The 14,068-nt window shown below is 42.2% G+C and overlaps 1 protein-coding gene across 1 annotated transcript; it reads left to right on the top strand.

The window, feature by feature from the left end:
• Window positions 1-9,126: 9,126 nt before the first annotated feature.
• On the top strand, window positions 9,127-10,407 carry htr1aa (5-hydroxytryptamine (serotonin) receptor 1A a). Its single transcript, XM_028414549.1, has one exon. It carries the CDS (start codon window positions 9,127-9,129, stop codon window positions 10,405-10,407), a length of 1,281 nt encoding a protein of 426 aa, XP_028270350.1.
• The last annotated feature ends 3,661 nt before the right edge of the window (window positions 10,408-14,068 follow it).

The following is a 14,068-nucleotide window of genomic DNA, read 5'->3' as shown; positions in this document are numbered from 1 at the left end:
GCTTGAGAGTGTAAAAAAAATAAAAAAAGTTTCTACTTGAGCAAATTAAAACATCTAAAGTGGTAAAGACATGCTGTAATTAAGAGCCAATTATGAATGTATTATGTTGTGGTTCATAAAACCATACAGAGATGGTCTCCATCCATACCATTTCATTCAGTGTTAACATGGATTTGTGTTTAATTTGTTTTTATTATTATTTATATGAATATATAATACCTGCAGTGTAAGGTCAGAGTCTTTGGGTCAATCTTGTGTTTCCAGTGGTCGTATTTGTTCGTTTGTTTGTTTGTTGCATTGAAATACTGACTCACATACTATAGTGTGGTTTATCATCTGTTGCACGTTCTGGAGCGGGTCACTGGGTGTAAATTAGTTATAATCTTTATGCAAGTAAAGCCACATTAGCCTATAGCCTTTTTTTAAAAAATTCAACCTGCTCCATTCAATTGTATAAAATGTATAATAATTAATATGCCAGCATAGATTAGAAAAGTAATCTCACAGTAGGAGCAGTGCAGCTGGAGCTGCTTTAATGTAATTAACAGTAATGGGATTATGTTGAAAGTAACACTACAACCTAAGAGCTGCTGAATAAAGTCCCCTCCATACAGGAAGAGGACGTGTTGTGCAACCCACATTACACGTTTATCATGTGAGACACAGAACATTGGATTCCCAAACATCCCCCCTTACACCATTTTCCCATTTCAATTATTTATTAATGAGAGACAACAAGCTGGCACACTGTTGATTTCCCTCCCTCCAAGTCATCCCTCCTGCTTGACATTCACTCATTGGTTCCCTCTTTACTCCCGATTTCCACAGTATGTGCACATGCAGTTATCCACTCTCTGCTTTAGCTTTATGTTTCCCCTCCTCCTCCTCCCCTCTTTCTGTTACCAGTCAAAATGAAGGGAAGAAGAGGTAGCAAAGAAAGCAGAATATGAAGAAGCCAATAACCCAGTTGACTGAGTAGATATAGATGATGACCATGTCCATGTCAAATCGCCACCCTCGACTGTCATCCTCAAAGTCCATGGTGTCCAGACGGTAGCCTCCTCCATGGGGGAACTGACGTCTGGCAATGGGACTGGACTGCCTCTGGAAGCCTGGTTGGAAAAATGTTTTGTTTTGGTAACTTAAAAATATTTCATCAACTATGTTGTACTGCCCCCCAGTAGTGTGTGTGTGTGTGTAGAGAGAGGGCAGCTGCTTAAATTTGTATTCTGTACACTACAAAATTGAAGCACAGGATTTAATACAGTGTTAAAGCCTTGGGCAAACTATTAGGTAGCAGATAGAAGTTTTTCTACTCACAGGTCACAAGAGGAAAGAAAGTCATGTGAAGATTTCAAGCTAATTATCGATCTCACATTTGAGTGTTAATAAAACTTGCCTCCAAAGATGCGGAAGAGTTTTCTACAGCTCGGGAGCGGCCACTTTGCACAGCTCGCTTTCTGAAAGTTCTGCTTCCGAGACAGGTACTCCTTTGGAAAGAAAGTCCTTGCTGTTTGGTTCAGCTCTGTAAGAAAGAAAAAAAAATACACAGGTGTCACACGTCCATTCCTGACAGCCTGGATAATGTATGATTTATTCAACATATTCAAAAGCAGCAGATTCTCCTGTAGCTTCTTAAGTCTCCCCGGTTTTCTCCTTGTTTTACTTCAGCATGACCTTGGCTTCAGTAATCAACACAAGAGTCTAATCTTGTCATCTAATCATTAACAAGAGCCCTCAGTGTTTCTACAGTCATCATGACCATCACATCCCTGCTGCTCATTTTCTGCTACATACATCAATAAGTAGGCCAACATGAATCACGGGCATTCATTACTTATTCATAGATTTGACCAAATCACCCTGCATTGTATATAATCAGTGAGCCGGTTATATGAAATGCTTTTGTCATTATGCAGCATGTAGTTATATAAAATGTGCACAGAAACGCATGTTATTACAGTATTGGGTAGCGTTGTTGTATCCAGGGTTTAATTTTTCCCAAAGTGTCTGTTCCTATTTTATCTCTGAACATCTTTCACCTGAGATGAATACTACTTCTTGTTTCTATCAGATAGCATGGAAGGAAAGTACTCAGATTGTGTTTGAGTTTGTCTTCTGGATCTGGGTGACTCATCTGGTCAGAGCTAAAGTAAAGGTCTGCTCTGCTCCCTCTGGGACATCTGCAGCTGGGCCCTCTGAACAATCTGCAGCTTACATGTCATCTGTGCAGCAACCAACAAACACAGGAGCTCACATACGCTATAGCTGCATGCATCATATGTTTTTTTTAGTGTTTCATGTTATTGCAGCTATTATTGTAAATAAACGTTATAGAAGAGTCTATTATCTCACCCTTTTGAAAGAAGACATGTGTGATGATCGTTCTGCACAGGGGACACGGAGTGTTAGTGGGGCTGTTCTTAGCCAGTGTCCTTAGACAGGGTTCACAGAAGATGTGGTTGCAGGGATTGCACATGTAAGGACTGAAGTACACATCCAAGCACACTGCGCAGATGTAACCTTCTCTGTCCCCGGTGCTCACGGCCTCTTCATCCTCACTGCTGCTGCTGCTGCTGCTGGATGGGTTCGCTGTTGAACTCTGTAGAGGAAGTGAAGATTTTTAAACAATGTGGAGTTGAGCAGCTTGTGTTGAAGGTCAATATAGCATGAGTGCATATGTGATCTTTTCTTGCATGACTGCAGACTTCCTGCTTATGATGGAGAAATGTTTATATATGTATATATTCAAACGTATATTCATATCTTGATGTTCCTTTGGATAATGCTTAGCTTGATTAAAGGAAAAACAAACCTGACATGATTTTTACTCTGCACACTGATAATGTCTGCATCAGGTATTCCAGAGATTGGACCCCTCACATCTGAGACGTTAAGCATATATTATCGCTTCGAGATGTCATTACACCAGCTGGCAATAATAAATGTATGTGAAAATGTCTGCTCTTGCATTCCCCTTGATATTTTGTGTAAGATTAGTTACTGTTTTTCCGGCCTGTTTGATGAGTGTAAGCCTCATCTTGACGCCCACCTGAACAGCATCATAATATGTGTGAGACTATGAGGGTGTCAGGTGTAAGTTCAGCGGTGTGAAACATCTACCTGCCTCACACATATTACTCTAAAGCATAAACATTGTGTTGTTAGTGAGAGCAGTCTGACCTTGGAATTGACCATTTCAAACTCCATTCTCTTTGGGTAGACATTTCTAATCTATTGTGGGTTGCTCATGAGTTGCACTTTGAGTCATGCATACCCCTTCAATGGGATAAAAACACTTGTCCAGTTTATTAAAGCTGCACAGCACATCTACTACTAGTCATTCTTCACATTTGTCTCCTCTCCTTAACTTGCCCTTTTTCCCATGTGTCTCTGCACTTCCATCCTCACTCCTCACTTGCCATTTCCAAATCCCAGCTAGAACTCATATGAGAGGATGTACCCAAACACGTTTTGAGAGCAGTGTTTGGTCCCCCACCTCCTCTACAGACATGTGTCTGTGGCCCACCGGGGGGAAAGGTGTCTGCAGCTCCAGTGTTGAAAAAGCCTTGGGGTGTTTCAAGAGTAATTACCACTTTCTCACCCAGGGGGAGCTCCAGGGACCTCCCTGTTGCATGAGCCCAGCCTCCCAAGGTGTGTCATTAACACACAGGAAAGAACACAGAATGCACAGCTCCTAAGTAATCACGGACACAGAGGCACCCCCCTTGGCAACATTTACGGTTACATGGCAGCTTTGTCTTGGTTACAATGCTAAATGGGTACATAAATAGATGAAAACACCCATTCAACTGAAGTAGATTAAACTTCAAATTCACTAACTGATCAGAGCTTTCTTTGCCCAGTAAAGCTGCTACTGAAGAAAAAATGTGGTTTGTGTGAATTCCAAGAAATCCAAAAAGTCTCTAAAGCTTCTGTAGAAATTCTGCCATTGAACAAGCACTGCAATTACAATAGCTGGAAAAAGCATCTTAATGAGCCAACAGTAATGGTCTCTCCATCACAAAGGATGCAATCACTTCCTGTGGTTTGGCCTACATGTAAAGAGTACTACGTGACACTGATACAGAGCTGCATGGAAGCAAGAAAGCTCAAGAGTTTGAGATAAACAAGTAATTATTGCATAAATATCCAGTGTCGAAACCATGCTTTTTGTTGAGAAGGTTTCATTTCAGACATTTCTGATAAGGCTAAAAAAATGGGGAACAAATATTGCTGGCCAGACAGTATAAGTTCCAAACACCTCAGTGCTGATGATAAAAATGCTGTGGTTGTGCTGATCTTGTCCTAAGTGAGAACTGTGCCAATATAGAGTTAGACAGAGCCGAGGAAGGACCATGCATGAGGCTTCATCATGATGAATGAGCGAGTAAGTTTCACTTGAATAAATAAAAGTTTAAAGGAATCTAATTCAACAAATACGCCTAATCTTTGCTCTAAAAGTTAGCTAAAAATCAATACCGCACTAATGTATGAGTGTTTAGCATGGACCTGCTTAATGTAGCATAAAGACAGCGGCAGCAGAAGGACACAGCTAACCAGGCTTTTCAGAACTACAAACAACACCCTACACCATATTTTCTAATGGTTCTCTCTAACATCTAATAACAAAAAAAAAAATCCTACATACGGTAATGGACAGAATGAAAGTGTCCATCACTGTTTGTGGGGGGTTTAATGACTGAGAGGAATATCTTAATTTTAATCTAAACAACATATTCACCAAGGCTACACAAATTTAGAAATGTAGATCAAAGCAACTAATTCTCCTCAGCTTCCTGTAATACAGCAGTCAGAATCATTTCAGTCCACCGACGTGACTGCAGATCTGCAGCAGCCAATCAAAATTGAATCTGCTCTTTTGTCTGGTTGGTTTTTGAAGGGCTCTCTGCCCAAGCCTCATCATGCAACTAATTCAGATGTAACCCCACTTTAAACAGCACACACAATGACTATTGAAATGAGCTGGGTGCTGATATGGCTGTTGAGAATCAGAGTCTGGATTAAATGAACCTACACACACATCACACACACATATGATTAGCATCATAAATAATTTTTTCCTCACTCTGTGTGCACACACAACTGTTACTACTTTGTTTTTTGCATTTGCCTTCATCTCCTAAAATATAAATAGAACTTAAAGTGGATCGATTAAGCAATTTAGGCCTGAAGTGCCTGAATATAAATCTTGGAGAAGTTTTTCTGTGACTGTAGATGTTTTTAGTTCCTGATTTAGGCCACCAGATTTTTGTATTTTGACACAAAGGTATGAGGTTAATTGCCTGTTCTTAATTCCTAATAAGTGTAAAAAGGTCATGTCATATGTTGGTCACCTGTCTGCTCTCCTGCTGTTGACTTTGTCTCCACTTCTCTCGTCTCCTCTGCCTCTTCCTCAGACTTTTAATCCTGTTCTTCTCTCTTTTACTCATCCTCCTCTCCCTAAAAGGAACACAAGGAGGCACCACTGCTGAGGTCCCGCTTTGATTTACCACCTCCATCACTCTGCTGCCTCCTTCCTCATCATCTTCTACGTTCTCCTCGTCTTCCTCTTCTTCTTCCTCCCTTCCCAGCTCGGAGAAGGTGAGAGATGGGACGTTGGTCTGACTGTGATGGCTTTGCGACAGCCGTCCAGTTGCTGTGCCTGTTCTCACCTCCACCCAGAATGGATCAAGCTCTCTGGAGGTGAATGAGTAGGAGTGCACATCTCCTGCAGGTGCCCTGGATGAAAGTCTCTGTGGTGATGGAGGGATGGATCTGGAGTGAACAGCAGGCCGAGGGGACTGAGAGACTGAGCTGGAAGCAACAGTCCTGGTGCATCCAGTGCCCTGAGGTCTGGAGCACGTGGGGCCTCTCTGTAAGTTGTTTGATCCATCTCCAACTTCCAAACCACTGTTAACCTGAGTGTCAGAAGTACTGCTCGACAAACTCTCAGTGCTTCCACTTTGTTGTCTCTCCTGGGTTCCTTCTCCATGTGTCTCAACTCTCTCCAACTTTCTCTGCCGTTGCTTTCCTTTTTCTCTGCCTCCTGAATGTTCAGCACTTTGTCTCTGCTCATCTCTGTCTTGGTTCCCCTCTCTCCATCTTCCTATGCTGTCCTCACCACAGGTCTTTCTGTGTGCTTTCCTTCCTGGCAGGGGAGGTCTCACCAGCTGGTCCACACCACTCGGCCTTCCCTCTCCAGCTGGATCTGCGCTCCTCAGCCTGGTTTTCACGGCCTTTGAGACTGTGCTGTGAGTCTCATGTTGACTGTTTCCTTCACAGGCATCCTCAGTCCCATTACCTCCAACTCTGCTTGTGCCATTTGCAACAGGAGCTCCCACATGGGAGCTCATGATGGCGCTTTCAAGCCTGTCAGTCAACAAGGGAACATCTGATAGAACTTTGACCAGTTAGCCTGGCCGTTCCCCTGTCATCCTTCCCTCAGTCTTCTTTCTGCCTCCCACTTCTTCTGGATGTATAGATTCCAGCTCTTTTTCTAAAAGCTAGAGGGACTGTTCCAGTGCAGAGGGGGTGATCAGTGCAGCTCTCTGGCCTGGTCTATCCTGCCCCTGTTAGCCCCCTGGGGCATTCCACACTGTTGACAAAGACAAAGTCCCCTGCAGTGAGCCCCATTACAATAGGTGCACTATTCACAGCCTCACTATTGTCCTACGTGACCTATAGAAAACACACTGCTATGCAACCACTGAACTCACAAAATAAGGTGAAAAAGCCAGAGCCACCTTTTTTCCCCTCAGGTCCATATGTGTGGTGTCAGCTTTTTTTCACTCACTAGTTGATAAAGTGTGTGTGTGTGTGTGTTGGCATACTTGTCATAACAATTGTAATTCCTCAGACTTTTCCTTTATTGGAAGTTTCAACATTTGCATTGCTGTGAAAGACTTCTACTAAAAACTTTTTGACCCAATAAAACTGTGTTTGAGAGAAAAATGTCAACACAACCTCTTCAGTGATGCTTTGTTCTGACAGGATTTATTATTTCCAAGTAAGAAACCTCAGGGAGGAACAAGAGATTCTTAAAGGAACTGCAGGAACAAAGGGTGACATTCTAGATTATTGAGGCCAAGGTTAGATTACCACCCGCCCTGTTTAGTTGTTAGATTTATGTCTACTGTGATTTTACGTCCTACAGAGTGATGTCCTCTAAACTCTCCCAACTCCCACCTCAACTTTTTTTTTTTTACATTGTTTAGTCATTTTTCTTTCATGTGTACTACTGTTAGAGTTTTCCACCCAGTGCCTTGTTGTATCCTAATCTGCTAAATTCGATTAAACTGTCTATATGTATATTTCTGCACTTGGATTCTACAGTCTGCTAAAGTCTGTCCAAAAAGGGCAGGAATATGTTGTTCATATTATTTTGTGTATCATTGTCATATAAGCCAGAATAAGTGCACGCACAACCTCACAGGCTTTACAGTGTATTACCATCTTCTGGGCTTTTTTGCACATCACACATATTCCAAGATGAAATGGTGTTAAGTTATAATGGTCAAACATAAATAAAACATGCACAGCCTCACTCAGGAGCATTTGAATGTGTCTGCCTCCAGCTAACTGGATGTATTCTAGCAGTCTGTTTAACGAGTGGTGACACACAGTTTCTCTTTTAAGTACAATTTGATACCAGGGAAGAAAAAAAGACTAGAAAACCGCTATCAACAGTTTTAGCAGATGGCTTTTCTAGTTATGGTCAGGTGCAAATGGAGCTGATGTTGATCAGCAGGAGTTTTCTTTATTTTTAATTTTCATTTTATTTAGTTAGGAAATTTTCAAATTTACATTTTAATTTTCTTCCATTTTAGAATTAGTAGTCTTTTTTGTAATATTTCAATCACATTGTGACCAGACATTCTTGAACGATGGAGTATAATGTGATCATAGTTCTGATGCTATCGTTTTTAATAATGTCTTAAATTAACTATTTAAGACATCATTACAGAAAGTACCTCTTCCTTCCATCAATCAAAGCAATGATAATGCACATTGTATTTATATGTATATTTTATATTTATTTATTCTGTATTCTGATTCACTGCTGACATTATTGGTTGACTCAGGCGGCAAAGCAATCACTGCTTAAGGGAATCCCATCTCGGTCTAGCTCTATCTCCTGTCACAAACACACGCACACACTAGCATAGGCACATACTAGTCCTCATCTCTCTTTACCCGTCCCACCATCCCCCCCTGGAGTCCAACCCTTTCCTACACTCCGATACCGATACAACACTGCCCATTATTTGGCGCAATACCCACTGTGGACAGCAGAGGGCAGCAGTGTTCCTTTCTGGACTGTCGAGGAGCTGTCCCTGGTCCTGGATCTATCTTTCGCTCAGAGCTTTGGACATTTCACCGTTCTCATTGTCTCTGGACAAAATACAAACCTGCACCCGTAAAGCACCTTCTGTTTGTATCTAAGCTCCTATTGAATCTGCTTTAATTAATGAAAAACATAGTGTTCAAATGAAGCTGTCTTAAACGAAAACTTCAGTTGAAGTGATAAAAGAATTTTCTCGGTTGTTGCTTCCATCTGAAGTCGCCGCAGATACATTTTCCTTATTTGTTTGTTTTTAGTTTTGTGATATCTTTGTAATAAATTCCAATTAATCCTGGCTGACACCTACTCTTTGGCTTGGCGGGTAATTAAAGTAAATAATCCACAAAATGCTACGGTTAGTCCAAAGAGTAAAATAGAAAGTAGAGCTTTGCACCCTCATCGGCTGTCTGCGATGAAAAACGGACCAACAAGGAGAGCAAAGACACAAAACTCCAGGGCGACCTCCTCCCGGTCTGACGTACCCAAAGCTGTTCGTATAAATGAATTCACGGCGTCACCAAGCTCAGATGATTCGCAGTACCAGTGAGCGCACCCGGCTGTCAACATTCATGGGCTACAACACACACAACCCCCCTCACACACACTCAGAAACACGTCTGCGTCATGCGTCCTGAGACAGAGAAAGCACGAACTCGGTAACTCCGATGGAACCGGTAAAACGCGCAGCAGCAGTCTGACGGGCTGAGCACCGCCTGCCCATTTATCCAGCTGCGTGTCCCCCCACTGCTTTGGCAAAGTTGCGCTCTGAGTGTGGTCGCATTATGGATGTTATAACAACAGGCAGAAACGACAGCAACGCAACCAACGGTTACCCTGATGGGGTGGATGTGGTTGTCGACTGGGACGCGGGGGAGAACGGCACGGGGTCTGGGTCTCTGCCAGATCTGGTCCTCAGTTACCAGATTATCACCTCTCTGCTCCTGGGGGCCCTCATCCTCTGCTCCATATTTGGTAATGCGTGCGTCGTGGCAGCCATCGCCCTGGAGAGATCTCTCCAGAATGTCGCCAACTATCTGATCGGATCCCTGGCCGTGACAGACCTCATGGTATCGGTGCTGGTACTGCCAATGGCAGCCCTCTACCAGGTTTTAAACAAGTGGACTTTGGGGCAGGAGATCTGTGATATATTCATTTCTCTGGATGTACTGTGTTGCACATCTTCCATCCTGCATCTGTGCGCAATTGCCTTGGACAGGTACTGGGCCATAACAGACCCTATTGACTATGTAAATAAACGGACACCAAGGCGAGCTGCGCTCTTGATTAGCGTGACTTGGCTAATTGGGTTCTCCATCTCTATTCCGCCTATGTTAGGCTGGAGAAGCGCAGAAGACAGAGCGAACCCCGACGCTTGTATTATCAGCCAGGACCCGGGCTACACCATCTACTCCACGTTCGGGGCTTTTTACATCCCTCTTATTCTCATGTTAGTCCTGTATGGACGAATATTCAAGGCTGCTCGGTTTCGGATTCGAAAGACTGTCAAGAAGACCGAGACAGCAAAAGTGTCAGAGAAGTGCTTGAGTGTGTCTCCGGCTATCTTCCACAAGAAAACCAACGGTGAGGCCGGTGGCAAAGGCTGGAAGCGCAACGATGACTCTAAAACCAGCTCTCCGTGCGTAAATGGCGCGGTGAAGCACGGAGACGAGGGCGAGTCACTGGAGATCATAGAAGTTATCAGCAACTCCAAGACGCACCTGCCTCTGCCCAACACTCCTCAGTCCTCACAGGGCTATGAACACATAAATGAAAAGAACTCGGGGGCAAAGAGAAAGATCGCGCTAGCCAGGGAGCGTAAAACAGTGAAAACACTCGGGATCATCATGGGAACTTTCATCTTCTGCTGGTTGCCCTTCTTCATCGTCGCACTGGTGCTGCCTTTCTGTGCAGAGAGCTGCTACATGCCCGACTGGCTGGGCGCTGTCATAAACTGGCTGGGCTACTCCAACTCTCTCCTGAACCCCATCATATATGCCTACTTCAACAAAGACTTCCAAAGTGCTTTCAAGAAGATTATAAAATGCAAATTCCACAGAGCATAGAGAAAAGAGTTTATACTCCAATGTGGGCGAATCAAACGGACAGCAGGAAATGTTGACTGACTGTACTGAACAGCAAAAAATATATATAATAATAAACAGACTTTTATTCAGGGACAGTCTCTTTTAGGTGTGTGTTCGAGGATGCTGTAAAAAAAATCTAAACCACCGTGAAAAGAGACAGAAACTTTCGCTCTTAATGTACAAGCTCATGTTTATTCAGTGTTGTAGCTACAGTATATAGCCTATATGCGACGGCAGCCATCGTTGTAATGCCATGCAAGACGTGTCTTGTGCTGATTCCATGCATTTTACCATGAGACACGCGTGGGTTTCCGTCCCACGCCACGAGCTTTGTAGCACTGAAACAATAAAAGCAATCAAAGTTTGTCATTAAGAAACATGAGTCAGTTCTTGTTTAGAAAAGATAAAGAAAAACAGGGCCTGTGATGAAACAGCACAGTCCTCACTCAGGACCTGTCTCATCATATATCGTCATATTGATAATAAGGAACGAATCACTTAGTGAGCAACTTATTAGTTTGCATTGACAGGCCACACAGAGGATGAAAGAGGGGAGGAGAGGGTTGATGGGGGTCATCAGGCTATCAGTGCATGGCGTATGTGAGGTCTTAAAGTAAATAGGTATCGAACAGACCTCACTGTCTATCCATCAAATCTCATAGCACAAGAAGATTGGCTTTTTTTTCTTAAAATGGAGTCTGGGATTATATTTATGATGCAATCTCAGTCTCCCTATCTCTTTCTATCTTCATACACAGACCTCATCATTTCTGATTGTCCCCTGTGTGTGTGAGGGACAGAGGAAACAACAACCGACTGTCAAAGAGAGAGGAAAAACCAAAGGAGAGTATCCCGTATTAGATTATTAAAAGACTTATTGTTGTTAAAACTTGTTTTGCTAAATTCAGCAAACACCCTCATTATGGCACATGGCTATTACATAACACCAAGCAGGAAACCACCCTGCTGTGTGTCATCTATCACACAAACGGCAGATCCACTTACATAAGACAAAAAGATAAAGACCGGCAGACAGTAAAAAGAGGAAGGAGGTAAACAACTTTCAGGAAGAGGCCTGAGTGAGGTCTGACTCTATTGTCATGGCAACACAAGGTATCATGGGTCAGTCGGAGTGGCAGAGAGCCTGGATGACTGGCCGGCTGATGACAGACAGGAATGTGAGAGCCAGCATAATAATTTAGAGATGACACCTGCAGCATACAAGATGCAGAACTGATGTTAAATATTTTGGATTAAGAGATTGAGTAATTCTTTTTATGACACTACACTAACCTCCCACAATTCAAACCTTTTTGAGCAACTATTGATGGCTTCTTAGGTGTTTTTACTGTGTATTTTTCCCAATCAGTGTACATATGTGTTTCAAACTCTTGAAGAAATGTTGATTCGGTTTCAGAACTTTCATCCTTAATCGTGTTATAAATATTTAACGTAAAACATAAAGATTATCCTAATTTATTACAGCTTTTCATCATTTGTTATTAGGTGAACCCACAGTGGAGAAATGTACAACAGCAAAAGGGAATAATATATATCAGTATGCAAGTACAATACAATAAAGGATAATGTATCTGAAATATTAAACAGTCCTTAGTTGCTGACAGTAGTGATCAAAAACCTACAACTAAACAAACTGAACAGCCCTTACGTTCATTAAAAAAATCACAGGGTGTAATTTGCCCAACAAATCAGGCCTCCACAGAAAACCATGCTGCACCAATCCCTGCTAATAAAAAAAAACAACCTGTACCACAGCATTAATGTTTTAATGAAGTCAAAAACAGTCATTTAAATGTGCCTAGAGTAATTAGAGCTGGAGGGAGAAGAGTCATGGAAACCCTTCATCTATCTGTGCCTCAGGTTTCTTTCTCCATCTGTGACAACAATTCACTCACAATGCTTTTGGGGAAATTAATCTCATACCTGTGACCTGTGAGTTTATGATGAATCAGGGAATGTGATGTGAGCCACCGAGCAGAGTGGAGTATATTTCTCCATTGTGAGCCACACTCTGTGTAAGACCATTAATATCATTACATTTTGGCCCTGATCTATGGGATTACAAAGCAGCTGACCTGCTTTTCACTGTGTCGTATTATCAAAGGTTTGAATTGTGCGACTGCATTAATCCCACTCACCGTGGGATTCTTAAATGAATTTTAAAAAAATGGGTTTGTAGGTAGAGGTTGGTGATGCACAACCCAGAAATAGAGGAGAGGAGAAAAGAGGGAAGGAGAGGAGGAGAGGAGGAGAGGAAAGGATTATATAAAATGGTTCCACCACCACCACCAACAGAGGGATTACACGGTTTGATATGTGTGTTCAACTGCCCTCTGGCCTAAAACTCTAACGTATAGCAGAAGCATATGCAGCAGCAGGTTGATGTCGGTCCCACAAAAGCATTTCAGTAAGGATGAACAGTAAGTGAAATAACGGTCCAGAGCAGAGCTGCTGTTTTAACATACTCAAGTTGTGTATATTTTTAAATTAATGTAATTAATACAAACGGGCTCTCACCTGAGGCCTGCTTATGAAATCAAATCCTGTCAAAGTGAAGGATTTTAAAAGGAAATCCTAAAATAAACCAGCCAATTTGGGTTGCTTTCAAAGGGAGAAGGACTGCTTTGGTGATATTTTCATAATCAAATAAAAATAGTCCAAAAATAGTTGTTGCATAAGGATTTTTATTCTGACACTCATGACGAAACTTTTTTTTTTTTTTGAGCGGTACAGGACACCATTACTGCACGGCATGCATTAAAAAGTAAACCCTGCACTTTAAAAAGTAAAGTACAGGGTTTATAAATCCGATTTATCTGCTTGATCTGTCCATGACATGTTTTTAGAATTTTACCCGTATATATATTACTTTACCCATATGACTTTAATTGTTTATTACACACACATACAGGACATCGGGGTTTGAGGACGCCAGCGAAGAATAAAGTCAAGGGCCCCCTGAGGGCCCCAAAACTTTAAACTACAGCAGTGGCAATGTAAAAAGTTTGCAGTGACAGTAGAAGACCTCACCATGTCGGCCCTGCCTGACTCTGCTCATGTGTGCCATTGCAAGTCTAGTGTAGCCTGGCTAGTCTTCATTCCCTGACACTCCCTGTGTGAAATGGGTTTGGAATCCCTCCCCTCCCCTCCAGTCTAAACACTGTTGTACTTGCTATTGATATTGTTTTTATAGCAAAAATAACAACACTGACCTGTACACCTGCTCCAACACATGCTGTTTTGGAAGTCTTTTTTTGATACTAGTCCAGTTGTTGCTCTGCCTATGTCACTTGCTGTTTCTCTAATTGGTTGTATGTCTATCCAAATGCATCCAGAGGGAGTTTATTCTGCCTCAGTTGGTACTTCCCCCGGAGAAATCCAACTCAAATCCAGACTTTGTATAGAATACAATGATAATTGTTGTATGGCTGGCCAGACTGATTGTTGTTGATGTCAGATTATTTATAACATAATGGTAATGGATAATGATCAGGTGGGGGGGCATGGGGGCTTGCAGCTGAAAATGGAGAGAGTGCAATGTGAGCGGTTTAAAATTAGTTTAATGTTATGCATGATGTGTTTTGAGATGATCTTTACCTAACCTTTTATGCTGTTTGTA

Source organism: Parambassis ranga, chromosome 9, assembly GCF_900634625.1.
Source record: "Parambassis ranga chromosome 9, fParRan2.1, whole genome shotgun sequence".
NCBI lineage: Eukaryota > Metazoa > Chordata > Actinopteri > Ambassidae > Parambassis > Parambassis ranga.
This window is presented reverse-complemented; position numbering and strand designations above follow the sequence as displayed.